General features: G+C 42.0%; 1 protein-coding gene across 2 annotated transcripts; it reads right to left on the bottom strand.

The window, feature by feature from the left end:
* Positions 1 to 974: 974 nt before the first annotated feature.
* Positions 975 to 13580, bottom strand: DNAJC21 (DnaJ heat shock protein family (Hsp40) member C21). 2 transcript variants are annotated; one of them, XM_005152117.3, is made up of 12 exons: positions 13411 to 13580; positions 13086 to 13179; positions 11699 to 11822; positions 10606 to 10728; positions 7226 to 7530; positions 5841 to 5992; positions 5405 to 5492; positions 5032 to 5184; positions 4292 to 4331; positions 2437 to 2627; positions 1950 to 2025; positions 975 to 1282 (listed from the first exon to the last, which is right to left on the bottom strand). In XM_005152117.3, the coding sequence occupies exons 1-12, from the start codon at positions 13505 to 13507 to the stop codon at positions 1118 to 1120; spliced, it is 1608 nt and encodes a 535-aa protein (XP_005152174.1). In that variant the 5' UTR covers positions 13508 to 13580; the 3' UTR covers positions 975 to 1117. The 2 variants fall into 2 exon arrangements, with proteins under 2 accessions (XP_005152174.1, XP_030907495.1); XM_031051635.2 differs by having other exon boundaries at positions 1950 to 2022.
* Positions 13581 to 14750: the final 1170 nt, after the last annotated feature.

The raw sequence follows: 14750 nt of genomic DNA, 5'->3' as shown, positions 1-14750 counted from the left end.
ACCTGACGCTAAACCATGTCACCCAAGGCTCTGTCCAACCTTGGCCTTGAACACTGCCATGGATGGAGCATTCACAACCTCCCTGGGCAACCCATTCCAGTACCTCACCACCCTAACAGTAAAGAATTTCTTCCTTATATCCAATCTAAACTTCCCTTGTTTAAGTTTGAACCTGTTACCCCTTGTCCTGTCACTACAGTCCCTAATGAATAATACCTCCCCAGCATCCCTGTAGGCCCCCTTCAGATACTGGAAGGATGCTATGAGGTCTCCATGCAGCCTTCTCTTCTCCAGGCTGAATAGCCCCAACTTTCTCAGCCTGTCTTCATACGGGAGGTGCTGCAGTCCCCTGATCATCCTCGTGCGCCTTCTCTGGACTTGTTCCAACAGTTCCATGTCCTTTTTATGTTGAGGACACCAGAACTGCACATAATACTCCAGGTGAGGTCTCACAAGAGCAGAGTAGAAGGGCAGGATCACCTCCTTCGACCTGCTGGTCACTCTTGATGCAGCCCAGGATACAGTTGGTTTCTGGGCTGTGAGTGCACACTGAAGCTGGCTCATGTTCATTTTCTCATCGACCAACACCCCCAAGTCCTTCTCCACAGGGCTGCTCTGAATCTCTTCTCTGCCCAACCTGTAGCTGTGCCTGGGACTGCTCCGACCCAGGTGTAGGACCTTGCACTACATTTCCTCTTTGAAAGATGACCAAAGCAGCACAGGCCCTTCTGCTGGCTGTGCTCACCCTGAGCTAAGCCCTCTTTAAAGAAAAGCAGCAACACAAGTGTTAAATAATAAGCCCTCTGTGTGGGCACTTTATCTGGGCATGTCTCTACAGGAACACAAAGTCAATTTGAATTACTGCTTCCCCAACCCCACTGTAAAAGCTGCTGAGATGGCAAGTCAGATGCAGTCATTAAAGAAAGGCTGATGAACCCAAACACAAGCACAGGTTTCTTCACAAGATATTATTCTTTATGTCTCATCTTCCTTTTTTTTTTTTCCCCAAAATTAGGACTTGCCTTCTCCGTTCAACTCCAGACACAATCAATGTTCACCTCTCTGCTCCGGGACAGCATTCATGTATGATTCTGTAGACTGCCACTTTAGCAAAGTTCTATCTGGTTTTACGTTTCTCTTTTTTGTTTCTGGTGTTTACAGCTCCATTTACAGCTGCTGCTTGTGTGGCTTTTGCATGTCCTGTGGCTTTCAGGTGTTCAAACAATTTATTTCGGGATGGAAATGCACAGTTGCAGGTGACACAGTGGATAGGAACTTCATTCTGCAATGAGGAAAAAGAAGTAAAAACTTCACATTTGGATGGAGGATGTAATAAACATAATACACCTACTTGCTGTATGCAGCTTCTCTTGGACAATGAGATGCAAATAAGTTGTTTCTATCAGACATTCCACTGATTAACAATTAAATATGTTTGGGGTTTTTTTTAGATCTCAAGTGTAAATTCTTGAAATTTCAAAGAGTACTACATAGAACCCAGCACAAGAAACAGAAACCCTGTGAATCATTTAAGATAGAGAATACATTTTGTGTTACCTGACTATAGACACAATACTTGGGCTCTGATATAGAGAATTTAGTATGTCTTAGCTGTAGTTATTACAAGATTTTTCTCTTTCTGGGAAACATCAATATTGTGAAAGATACAGATAGTACTATCACACCACCTCCCTGATGACAACAGTTCTGTTTTCAGGTATTTAGTTTGTTTGGTTTGAACTGTCTTGGATACAGAGCTTTAGCTTCTCTTAGAACTGAAATACAGTCCACTCTTCTCTGAAAGGACAAAAGCAGCTTGTCTTCTACAAGGAGGAGAAAACTACTAGGAGTAGAAATTTGTGGGCTGGAAGTAATCAACCAACCTAAACCAACCCTGTTTGTAATAATATGACCACCGAGTTTTAAATAGCATAAATAGTTTGACATACTGTTGTTGGGTGCTCTGAAGATGCCTTAGCAGACTTTTTTGCTTCCTTGGCTTTCTTCCCTTTGGGCTTAGTACTGCTGACAAGACAAAGAGAAAGCAAGATCAGTGGTTCAAACAAAGATCAATATTTAAGAGCTTCTGATGGTTTTCAATCATCAGCATCTCCGCTGCTTCCCCCTGTTCTTCCTTCACACAACACAAAGCAAGTGCTTCCAGCAAAAAAATAAATAAAACTAATTTATACAATCAGTTATCATTCTCAAGGTTCAGTTAGGTGATTCATTGGCTACTTGTAAGTGATGTGGCATGGATCTGCAGTCAAATGTCATTTTCAAAGCAGGTCCTAGCACTCCTTGTTAAGTACCATACTTATTCAGCTCTGATTTAGTGGAGCAGCCCCCGTTCACATTGATGGGTAAATCTGGACTGGTTTGACAGTATCAAACTAGACAGTGATACATTGACTGCAACACTGCAAGTCAGCACACCTTTTAGCTTCACTTCTTGCTTCATCCACTTGGCTGACATCTTCTGTAGCACTTGCGTCCTCTGACACAGCGCATCTTTGGCCATCATTTACCAACTCCTCTGCTGAGCCACTGTCCTTGTCCACATTGTGCACCTCCTTTTGTTCAACTGTTTCTTCATCAGAACTTTTATCAAGAGAGTCCTCATAAGTCTGTCCAAACAGAAGACGTGCAAATTAACTACTTTAAGCTCATTAGTGATTATATATATAGTATTATACTTATTTACCTCAAACATGGGTGGGGAGAACAGAAAGCCATGGACCCTCTTAATTTTACTGTGTGTTTTCAGTGAGACTGTAAGTGGTAAAACCTTAGTTCTCATGTTTTGAAAGATGAAACCACCTATGATGCCGGGAAGAAACACCAATAAAACAGCCCCTAAAACTAGAGAAGAGGAGAATGAAGGTAGCTTTTAATTATACACAGGGGTCATTCTGTTTGGGCTGCCGCTTCACATTACAAGTTAGTGTCTTTGCTTATAACCTTGCAAAATGTTATTTAGACTAAAGTTTTCTGTGCCAGAAACCTGTGTTAGGACTTAAGGCAAAATAACTGACCTGACTGAGGCTAGATAAACACACTCCATTTCCCTCCTTAACATCAGAAACAGTGGCAGCCTTTCCCACATACCAGAAGACAGAGTAGACTCAATACATGTTGTCTGGCACAAGATTGACCCCTGAGCACGTCTAAAACAAAATAGCTCAGCTCCCAAAAGCAGGATAACAAATTTGACCAAGCACTACATTAATGTAGCCACCATCTCTAGCATCATTTGAAGAGTCCCAGCTACCTGCAGATTAAAAAAAAAAATTAATAAAAAAAATTAAAAATTGCTAAACTACCCTCAGGAAAAGAAAACAAAACACATAGCAATTCCCAGCATTCCATAAAGCTTGGCAGATGCTGGAAGTTATCTTTCCAGAAGACTCTCAGCACAAGATTCCAGCTCATGCTATGTAAGAGTGGCACCTACTGTCTGAGCTTTGAACTGCACAAGATCTCATTACCAAACTGATGGAAAACACAGTGCCTCTATGCAACCTCTACAGCGACAAAAGGACATGGACTTCAAACTGAGGAGGCAAGAGTTGAGCAGCAGCCTAATAGCCTGGATAGAAACAAGAAGGTCAAGCCAAAACTGATTTGGACTGTGCAATACTGACCAAGAGAACAAGAAAAATGCAGTTGCTTGAGAATCTCAGGACGTTTCTAAAGGATGAGGGATAATGATGGTGTGGGAGAGGACACAGAAGGTGAACACATAATAGGACGTTAGAGGGGTTAGGTTGGGGAAGACAAAAGATCATCTCAGGAAAGGATGGAAGAGGCAGGATCTAGTAGCTCATGGGGGCAAGGCTAGGAGTAAGAAGCAGTAAGCAGAGAAAAGGAGTAAGAGTAAGGTAAGAAGAGGTAAGGCTCAAGCATGAGGAAGGAAGACAAGAGTTTGCTCACTATGGTACTCCTGCCACTCAAGCCTCAAACAGCTTGCAGTTCTCCAATTTCACTCTGCTGCTTTCAGCACAGATCTGCCATATCATGCAGACTCAGATCCTGGAGTACAACAGATTGGTGTTAACTGATGTTTACAACTCAAGTGAAGGTGGAATGGATGTGTTCATTCCAAAAACTAGAGTGTCAGTAGGATGCCAACTATATGTTATTCCTCCCTAATCAGAGATCAACAAAACATACATTATACCAGCTTTTCAACTTATGTAGAATTTCAAGTATTTCCTTGTTTTTCATGACAAAAGTTAAATTAGGAGATAACTGGGCTGTAAATTTTACTGGATATCATATGACTACATACCACCAATGTTTTCTGTTTCTTCCTCTGCTTCTTTGAAAGCCTGTAAAAATAATTTATAATTAGCTCTTTTCAAAAATAAGCTCCAAATAAGTACAGTTTCTAAGAAGGTACCAAGTTACACTTTTGCTTATCCTCTGAACATGGTATAAGGTAGACAGTAGCCACAAACAGAAAGTTATTCATGCCTGAAATTAAAACAGCAGGTCTCCTAAACTGCTCATGGCATTTTGTAAAACATTTATTCTGCTCAGCCTGAATTTGATGATCTTAAGGTCCTTTCCAACCCTAACTAATCTATTCTAACTTGAAGGTACTAGTTAGGTAGTTGGCATTATTCTTCGGCCATTCAAAAAATGAAGTTGGGCAACATACTTCATCAATTCCAATTTTAGGCACACTCAGTTTCTACGCCACCATTCAACTGACATAACGTACCAAAAAGAGTCCCAAATCACTAAACACTGGTCCTGTGCCAGTTCCCCTCTGTGAAAAATAACAATTGGTACTTTCCCTTCACATCTAACTTTAAGCAGAGAAAATACTAGACTATTTTTCTACAATATTTCAAACCAGTCATACTAATGCAGACATTTTACTGGAACTCTGATGCTACGAAATGTTTTAAATTGCACAATACTGTGAGTTCCAGCACACCTATAAATCATAAGAAGCTCCCTCTGAGAGCCTCCAAGCCTTACTAAATCGTTAGTCATTATACAATTAAAACCAATTTAAAGTACTTCTGCTTCGGCATGTCTTCTGTTTCTTCCTCTTTGGTATGTATTTCACAAGCATCATCCAAAGACACAGTAAATTTCCCTTCTTCTTCCAGTTGTTGTCGTAACAGTGCCACCATCTCTCGATGCTTCTTTGACTTTTCATGATTCTTCATGCTGTGAGAAGTAGCAGTTTGTTACTGCAGATGGCTCTGAGCAAACACTGTTATATTTACATATAAATTAATAACAGGCCCATTATCCTTCACTACTAAGTATGGAAAAATCTTCCCTGACAATGTCTCTACTGGAAAGACAACACTGACCCTTATGTGAAATTAATGCACTGTTAAAACCCAACACTCCCACCCCCAAATCCCCAACCAAAAGCACTTACGCTTTCTCAGTTTTTAACAACTTGTCACAAGCAGGGCAGTACAGATCATCAACAAATTCAGCTTCCTCAATTTCGTCATTCAGTTTATCTGAGGAGATCAGTGAGGATCAGAGAGACAAAGTCAGATGAGCGATTTTTGAGTAAGCTGCTCTTAAAGCTCCAGAAAATTCACCACACTGACCATCCACTTTTTCTGTATTACTGACATGCAGACAGTTCAAGACCATCTTACCAAATCATACATTAGCATAAATTATCAGCTGTAGCTTGATGCCTTCTCATGGAAGGCACCAGAGCATCAGACACTAGCCTGGCACACCTCAGCTGAAGGCAGGGAGTTGCCCTAGTCAGAACTGTGAATCTGAGGCTGTAAGTGCAGTAAGCCAACACTTAGGCTGCAATAACTCAATATAGATCAGCCACTGATACCCCATACCTTCGATGCCTTTTGTCTCCTGTTCTTCTAATTCCTCCTCATCATTTGATCCATCTCCAAATTCCTTTTCATATTGTGCTTCCATCTCTTGCAACTCCTTCTCCAGATCTGACATAGTTATCCAGCTTTGCTCTTTATATTGCTCAGCCAGCCTTTAAGTAGAATAATATATTAACTTTTACATTGTGTTCATGAGGTGGTAATTACAGAAACAGTATTATTTAAAATATAACTTGTTCTCTGGCATCTTAGGAGGAAAGTCCTCAACATATTATGGTGGAGCAAACAATTGTCTGTAGGGCCTGGAAATCTGAGCAGTTAATTTTTGATGTCAATGGGCACATCTACGCAACAAGTAAAAAGGCACTGATGTAGGTCGGTCTTGCTTGAATTTCAGGCAGGAAATGTTATGCAGTATGGCAGTATCAGGCTAACAGCATGGAAGTCAGCTCAATCCTCAGAGCAGTACATCTGCTTTTACCTGATGCAAGGTACAAGTAGTTCAGGCCCACAAAAGCCACAAGCGCATTACTCCTTGGCTCTGCTCTGCAGGAAAGTGTCAGCACAGTTTTCCAAATATACATGTGGCCCAAGCTGTCAATCAGTACACCTCAGTACAGCTGAACTTTGCTCCAGCTGGCTCCTGGACTCCAAATTATCAAGCTATTTGTCAGTAAGTGTATCACTCTGCTTCATTCTTCCTTGGGAATAGCAGGGAGAAATATATATATATATATACAAAAATATATTTTTAATCAATATGCAATTATTTTTAAAGTGCACTCATTAAGAATTTATGCTTCTTCCATTTGCACACAAAAAGCTCTTCTAGTTGGAAGAATAAACTGTGCTTACATTTGAGAGATCCCTTCTTCCTGTTACGTAACTTTGGAAAAAATAAAAGCATTTTAAAAAATGCATTTAGTTCAATGAAAGGGGTTAAAAGAAAAATTAAAACTAAGCGATATTTTCCCACTTTTTTTTTAGCAGGTACTTTCTTCATTAAAGTAGATGAAGCTGACTAAGTCCAGGAAGTCACAGTCCTGTTCATTCTCCCTCATTCCAAACCATACATCCTTTTTTCTTTAAAGGAATAATGGTAACTATTAAGCCTTACTTTCCAAGGTAAGTAACATAGATTCTGTGCTACTACAGGCAGTTACCTGTTTTTCATTCCCTGGTTATGTTAGATTTCTGTATGTCAGTACAATGCAGAGACACTCAAGTTTTAAAAAGCTCAGACCCGAGATCAAAACTAACATACAACATTTTCAAGGATGTTCAAAAGAGCAAATGGAGCTAGTATTAGAATCTAACTCTATATGGTATAATCATGGATAGTTTCTCCAAGTTTAAAGGAAAGGATTTGTTTCAAATTTACATACTTGGCTTGTTTGAGCTTCTGCTGCCTCCGAAATTCCTCTGATTTTCTAGTTTTTTCTGCATTTTGTTCTTCCACAAGTTTTCTATGAGCTTGTACTCTTTTATCCCTTTTACGAATAAAGGCTACTAGCTGACGGATCAGTTCGTTCCTCTCTTTCCTGGCTTTATCTCTCTTTTTCTTGTTCTCTTTCTCCATAGCTCGTTTCTCCCAGCGGTTTGAGGCTTGTCGTGTGTCATACTCTTCTTTCCAAGCAAAGTTCTTCTGAGTACAGAAACTCTGCCAATATGCATAGAAAGGGTGGACTACCTGTAAGAAACAAACAAGAAAAGTCATTTGGGTGGACGGGGGAGAGGAGAAGAGAAGGTAGGACAAAAAATGTATCAAACAATTCAGGACTTTTGTAGCAGCTTGTGTCTTCTATACAGGCTACAGTTTTCGCTCAGAGTATACATATATCACATGAAGGTTCAGAGAAAACTCTATTAGCATCCTTAAAATTTCAAACCATGCCATATCAACAGCCTTGTCTAAACTATTCCAAATTACAACTTCTAAAGAATATTCCCTTGCAGGATTGGATCATGCTGACATTAATTATTTAGCTGACAGTTATTTAGCTGTGCTTTTCCTCTCAAACTGAAAAGCACAACCATAATCAGATATGCTGTCCACAAGCAGGCATATGCACGTAATGCATAAGAACCCTAAGAATAATTTGTATTACATTATATGTAATTTAATATAAATTACCAAAGGTCAGCCATACATTTCCAACAGCAGCCAATGATCAGCACAATAAAACAAATACATGTACATAATGCTACCTCTTCCCTGTATATTCTCTCTGCTTCCAGAGCAAGACAGAAATTGATAGCCCCTGATGATTTTTTCTTTCCTGACTTTAGTATTTCTTTTATTAATCCATGCAAGCTGTTGGTGCACACAATAGCATGGAGCCATGACTTGCACAGTTTAACAAGGGGCTATGCGAAGATGCGCATACTCTTGTTTTGTTAGCAAATTATATGACCACAGATTAAAGTGACTCCCTCCACTTCTCACATTAAAAGAAATGTGATTAAGAGAATCTCACATTAAAAGAAATTATTTTCTTCCCTTATTTTCCTTCCTTTTACTATTCATAAGTTAAATTACAGATTAATTAAATGGCATAATAATTATCGTTTCTTCTCTGTTCCTCTGCAAACAATTATTAACCTTCTACATTTTGTATATTCAGGAAAAAAGATATGCCTAAATTCTCTTCTTATATTACTTAACCTATTAAGCTGCCTTTTTACTACTTACTTCTATATGCACTACTGTTTATATTTGGAATATCTCACAGAAGTATTTAGCCTAATAGTTTAATATCTCTTCTTCTAGTATCTCCTATTCTCCTCCTGCCATTGGTATTAGAATGGACTATCAATATGTCATTTAATTTCTAATGGTCTACCTACATGGAAACGTTCATGGCAGTTATTAACCAATAACTATTTATATTTAATCCAATAACCTAAGAGAGACTTAGACTCCCCATCTCAGATTTCTGTTTCAGAAGGCGGTATCTTCTGTGCAAAAGGACGCACAGCCATCAACTGATGACAGGGACCATTCTCCCCTCCACCAGCTGTTGAGCTAAGACTTTCTTCCTCCTCAGCAGCTACCTGAAAAACAAGCACATTTCTCCAGAAGCTGTACAGCAGCTCTTGCTGAACTATTCAGTGGATTTTGTTTTGCCTGCTACTACTGATCACTTTTGTTCCTACATCTAATTGAACTACAGTTAGATGTCTCTTCAACTACAATTAGAAGTCTCTTCCCATGAATTCTTGAGATATCACAGACTTAAGAATAGTTTCCCTGGCCACCTGGCATTCATCAAGCTGCCTCTCAAGTTTCTTGTGAATTATCTCAGTAGACTGAGCCAGAGAGCATTCACATCACAGGTTCTGAAGCCTCCATAGAGTTTCTGTGGCTCCCTTCTAAAACTCTTTTTCCTTTTCCCATGATACTCCCATTGAGTAGTGAAGTGAGCACTGCAATGCTCAAATCCTCTGACAGTGTAAAGTCTTTATCTGAATACACTTTAACAGGGATAATGACCTTCACATTTAACTGTGCTATTTCACATAAAATACACTATGAATCTTTTTTTTTCTAACTTCTTGGTAAAACAGCAAACCCCAAAAAACCCTCAAAGCACACACAACAGCTGATTCCAGGATAACGTTACCAACACAGGTGTCAAAGCATAAAAGCTTATTTGGGTCTGTAATCATATCTATACAATGGCCTCAAAGCAAGCAGTTTCAAGAGAACTCAATTAAAAGACAGATTTTTGCAGTTTCAAAGACACAAATATTCTCTCTGGGAAAGACTACCATTTACTAACTCATCCTGTAATTTTATTTGACATTCAAACACCCATTCTGACACTTCTTAGTTTGATTTGTAACTTTGTTTCTAACTACAGCCACGTTTTATACCACTTAAGTGACTTATTTAAGGTATGCATCAATTTAAATTTCATACGTATTAGTCATGCAACTAAAAGTGACAAGAGTTAAGTAGCAGCCAAAAACAATAACTGAGTACACTGATAAGTGCAGTTATTCACTGGGGAAAGTGCTACTATTTTACTATTTATTTTCAACACAGGAATACCAGTAAACTTAAAAAAAAAAAAAAAAAAGAAGTCTAGCAGAATGCAACAAACAGTTGGCAAACCAGATGACAAGTGTCCCACACACATTTTCTTTTCTTGCTTCCCGGAGGAAAGCATGCAATATTTTGGAAAATAAATCTTACTACAGAATAACTGTAGATGACAAAGACCATGATTGTGGGAGCTCACACTGCAGGTCAGCCATCACATCTGCCATTTGCTAAAGGCAGTGTTATGCAATAAGTGCTATGCAGTTTTCCTAAATGAGGCAGGACACTATGTATTATTAAAACAAAAAATATTGTCTCAATATCCCTTTCTGTAACATAACTTGCTCTGAAACACTGGCAACTATTATCATCAGGAAGCAAAGAAAACATTTGCTCTTTTGTTTTATAGGCCTTGCACTACACATAAGTTTCACTGGCATAGCTGATAGCCCTGTGAAGTGTTTGTCTTAACAACTTACCCAAAAATCCTGGTTAATAATACAGTCCAACAGGAAATACTTATTTTAGCTCATCTAATTATTATGAATCAGAACACAAGCACTTCCTTTATAGTACTGATCTACAGTAGTAGAAAAGACAGCAGATACATGGTTTTGTATTCACCTCAGAGACCAGCAGCATCCTTTCCTCTGATTTCAGTGTACGACAAGTCATGACTTAACTGTGCTACTTTCAGTTCAGATTTACACTTGCTCTTACCGTATCATAGTCACTTTGGGAATTGCCAAACATAGGGAACTCTTCAATATCTTCACGGGTCATATATTCCACCTCTTCTTTTGCAATCTTTTCAAAAACTTCTCGATAGACTGTAAAGAATCCCTGAAATGAAAAATAAAAACCCCACAACTCATTTTGCATGGCTCAGTAATAGGTGTACAAATGCTCGGCCACATTAGTGTATTTTAAAGCAATACTACTATTCTGCAACCACTTCTCAAAATCAGGGTAAAGACCTTCTAAGAACTTGTTCCAGATAACATGACCTTTCTATTAACAAAGTCCCCATTCTCTCACATTCTTTTTATTTCCATTTTGTAGTCTCTCATACATCTAGAACCTGTATTAAAATCTAATACCTCCCTCTTCCCCGCCAGAAAAAAAATGTTTCAGCATTCTGGAGATGTTGATCAGTTGCTGATTAACCAGGATCAAGCTCTGAGGAAGTTCCAAATATAAAATTCACTATTAAGTATCCTACCTCTTTTTAAATTAAGATGTTACTAACTCACTTCTAACATAGTAACACAAAGACAGATAAGGATTTTCTCTGGCAGAGGTCTTTCTAATCACCTGAAGCTGAAGTTACGATGAGTATCTCAAAATCTAACAAGCAATTCAATTATAGGTAGCACACCTTCCCCAAGGACTGTTGTCTTATTGCTTTCTTTGGTGTTTTTTTGTCCTTTTTTTTTATTTGGGTTTTTTGGTGTTTTTGGGCTTTTTTGATGTGTGTGTGTCCCAGTTTGCAGTATTCTAGCTTGTTGAAGGCATTACTGAATAAACAGATGGTACTACAAAGCATTACAATGCTTCCCTATATGACATAAATAATATACATACACTCTGTAGTTGTATGGTATAGCTGGAAATCATGACTAAGTAACTGTTGGGACAATAAGCAAGAATTAAAGCTTCCCTAAGCATCCAGCATAAGTCTGTCTTGCAAAGATTGTAAACATTATTACTACCTGGGCTCAACAATTCCACACACAGCTCTTCAATGTGAAGCAAATGCCAACACTTTTCATTAAATTCAAATTGATTCATTAAAGATTTATTAATTCATTACCTTCTCATCATCTCCATAGCCAGAGTAACAGCTAACAGTGAAGTAGCGCAGCAGATCTAAACTATCGTCTTGATAGTCTCCATCAACTCCTCCTCTCAACAAAGCCTCCCTGTGATTATCATACCTGGCAAAAAATTCACAGGATGAAAGATTCAAGGATGTAAAGACACAGAACATTCCGTAGTGCTGGCAAACTCGAGCAAGACATGTATCACCCCAATTTACAGCTTAGTCCAGTGTTTTTAATTTGTGTGTCATACCCAAAGTCTTCAGAGCAAAAAAAAGATAGGCTCAGTTAAAATTCTCTCCCGACTTTTAGCTTACTTACTATCACTTTATCTGCATCTTCAATAGCAGCAATTTCTTAACGGGGAGCTAGCAAACACATATGTGCAAGATGCTTCAATCAACTTTCAGAAATGGGAAGGACATTATTTAACTCATCCCATACTTACACAAAAAAACAACCAAAACTCTGAATCATACATTAGCACATAAAAATTCCATATAAAAAATGAAAAACAGTCCTTTCAGGGAGGACAAACTTAGTACAGGCATTTTTGGTACACAATCTGGTCGATGCTTTAGCCCATTTGAAAAACAAGATACACAGAACATGTAAAGCAGTGATTTCTTAAGATGTGTGTGAGTTTCAAGTCAGGACTGTTACAGAAACACGACACTATGGTGCCATTAAGGTTTACCATCTACAGCAATCAACAGCACCCTAAACACCTGTACGTACTTAGTACTGTGCTGGTTCTTTCCACCACAAGTCTGGCAGGACTGTGATCAGAGGGAGACCTATGCCAACAAGCAGGCTGCCTCCTGCTCTGGGGAAGAGAAACAGGCCAACAGGGTCTGTATCCCCCACAACCCTCCACAGCGCTCAGCCCAAAACTACCATGCAGAACACTAAGCCCAGCGTGGGCATGAGGCTGTGCTCTCTGCCTCTCCAACGAGGTGTGTATGGAGGTGGGTGCACCTCCCCAACGAGGTGTGTATAGGGTGGCTGTGCCTCCCCAACGAGGTATGCATGGGGGGGGGGGAGCTGTGCCTCCACACCGAGGTGTCCATGGGGGGCGCTGTGCCTCCCCATCGAGGTGTGCATGGGGGGCGCTGTGCCTCCCCATCGAGGTGTGCATGGGCGGCGCTGTGCCTCCCCATCGAGGTGTGCATGGGGGCGGCTGTACCTTCCCATCGAGGTGTGCACTGGTGGGGGGGGCTGTGCCTCCCCGATGGGCTGTACGGCTCTCAACCCAAGCCTGACTCAAAGCCCTGCTCCTGCCCCAGAGGCACGTGCTGGCATGCCACACGGCCCAGCGAGAACCAAAGTCCTGTCCCAGACAGAATGAAAGCGGCTCCTCCAAGCCGAAGCACTGCTCACCAGGCTCTTTCCTGGGGGTCGCTGAGGACGTCGTACGCTGCCTGGATTAACTTGAACTGCTCTGCCGCTTCCTCCGCGTTCTCGAGGTTTTTATCTATAAAAAAATACAGCGACACTGTGAACTCAAGGCCCGGCAGCAGCTTACCGACAGCGAATACCCACACGCCGCCCGGCCCGGCTCCCGCAGGCCCCGCCACACGACGGGCACAAACGACCGCAGCCACCCGCGAGGAGAAGGGGCCTCTCCCCCAGCAGCCGGCGGCAAGCGAGGCCGGGGCAGGCCGGGCCTTCCCCTGGGGCCTGCGGGAGAGCATCGCGGCCGTACCCGGGTGCCAGCGCAGCGCCAGCCGGCGGTACGCCCGCTTCAGATCCTCCTCGGCGGCGTCGCGCTTCACTCCCAGCACCTCGTAGTGACACTTCATGGCGGCGGCTCCGCGCGGGGGGGAAGTGCCGGCCGGCGCGGACGGGACAGCGGATAGAGGCGGGGCCAGCGGCACTGGTATCACAGCACCCTCCCCTCACCGGGAGGAGCGAGCGGGTTGGGAGGGGCCGGTAGGAGAAGAGGCGGGGCCGGTGTCGGCAGGGCTCTGAGTGTACCGGACCCGCGGTGGGTCCCTCGGCTGGCGGCGGGGGCAGGCCGTTATGCCGGGCTGCGGCTTGACCGTCACCCGCTGACACAGCCCCAGGTGTCCTGTGCTAGCATCTCAGTGAATCACAGAATCAGCCAGGTTGGAAAAGACCTTTAAGATCATTAAGTCCAACCATTACCCCAGGACTGCCCGAATCCACCACTAAACCATGGCACTGAGGGGGGCTCATCTGCACGGGAACAATCTAACCACTGATGGTGATTCTACCGCTGCCCAGGGCAGCCTGTTCCAATGCCTGATCACCCTCTCTGTGAAGAAATGTTTCCTAATATCCAATCTAAACTTCCCATGGTGCAGCTTGAGGCCATTTACTCTTGTTTTACCACTTATTACTTGGAGGAGAGACTGACCCCACCTCACTACAACCTCCTTTCAGGCAGTTGTAGAAGGCGATAAGGTCCTCCCTGAGCCTTCTCCAGACTAAACCCTCCAGGTCCCTCAGCCATTCCCCATCACATTTGTGCTCCAGACCCTTCACCAGCTCTGTTGCCTTTCTCTGGGCCCCCTCCAGCCCCTCAATGTCTCTCTTGTAGTGAGAGGCCCAGAACTGAACACAGGATTCAAGGTGCATCCTCACCAGTGCCCAATGCAGGGGGATGCTCACTGCCCTGGCCCTGCTGCCACACTATTGCTGGTACAGGCCAGGATGCTGTTGGCTTCTTGGCTGCCTGGGCACAAGCTGCTCATGTTCAGTTCCATCAATCAATGCTCAGCAGTTTAGAGGCACAGCCAAGGCAGATCTGTGTCTTGGGTTGTCAGTGTTTGCTGGCACTTTTTGACACCTGTGATCTTCAGAGTTTTCAGGTTTGGCCTAAGCCATGTGTTTTGTTTTTTTTTCCAGAGAAGGGCCACAAAGGTGAGTGAAGGACTGGGTAGCCTGTGGTGTAAGGAAAGGCTGAGAGAGATGGTCTTGTCCAAGCATTGGGAAAATAAGGCTGAGGGGAGTGCTTATGACCATGTTTCAGTATTTAAAAGGGGACCTCAAAGAAGATAAAGGCTCTTTTTACAAGGAGTC

This window comes from Melopsittacus undulatus, chromosome Z (genome assembly GCF_012275295.1).
Source record: "Melopsittacus undulatus isolate bMelUnd1 chromosome Z, bMelUnd1.mat.Z, whole genome shotgun sequence".
NCBI lineage: Eukaryota > Metazoa > Chordata > Aves > Psittaciformes > Psittaculidae > Melopsittacus > Melopsittacus undulatus.
Note: the sequence above shows the minus strand (reverse complement) of the source record. Positions and strands in the feature narration are given on the sequence as shown.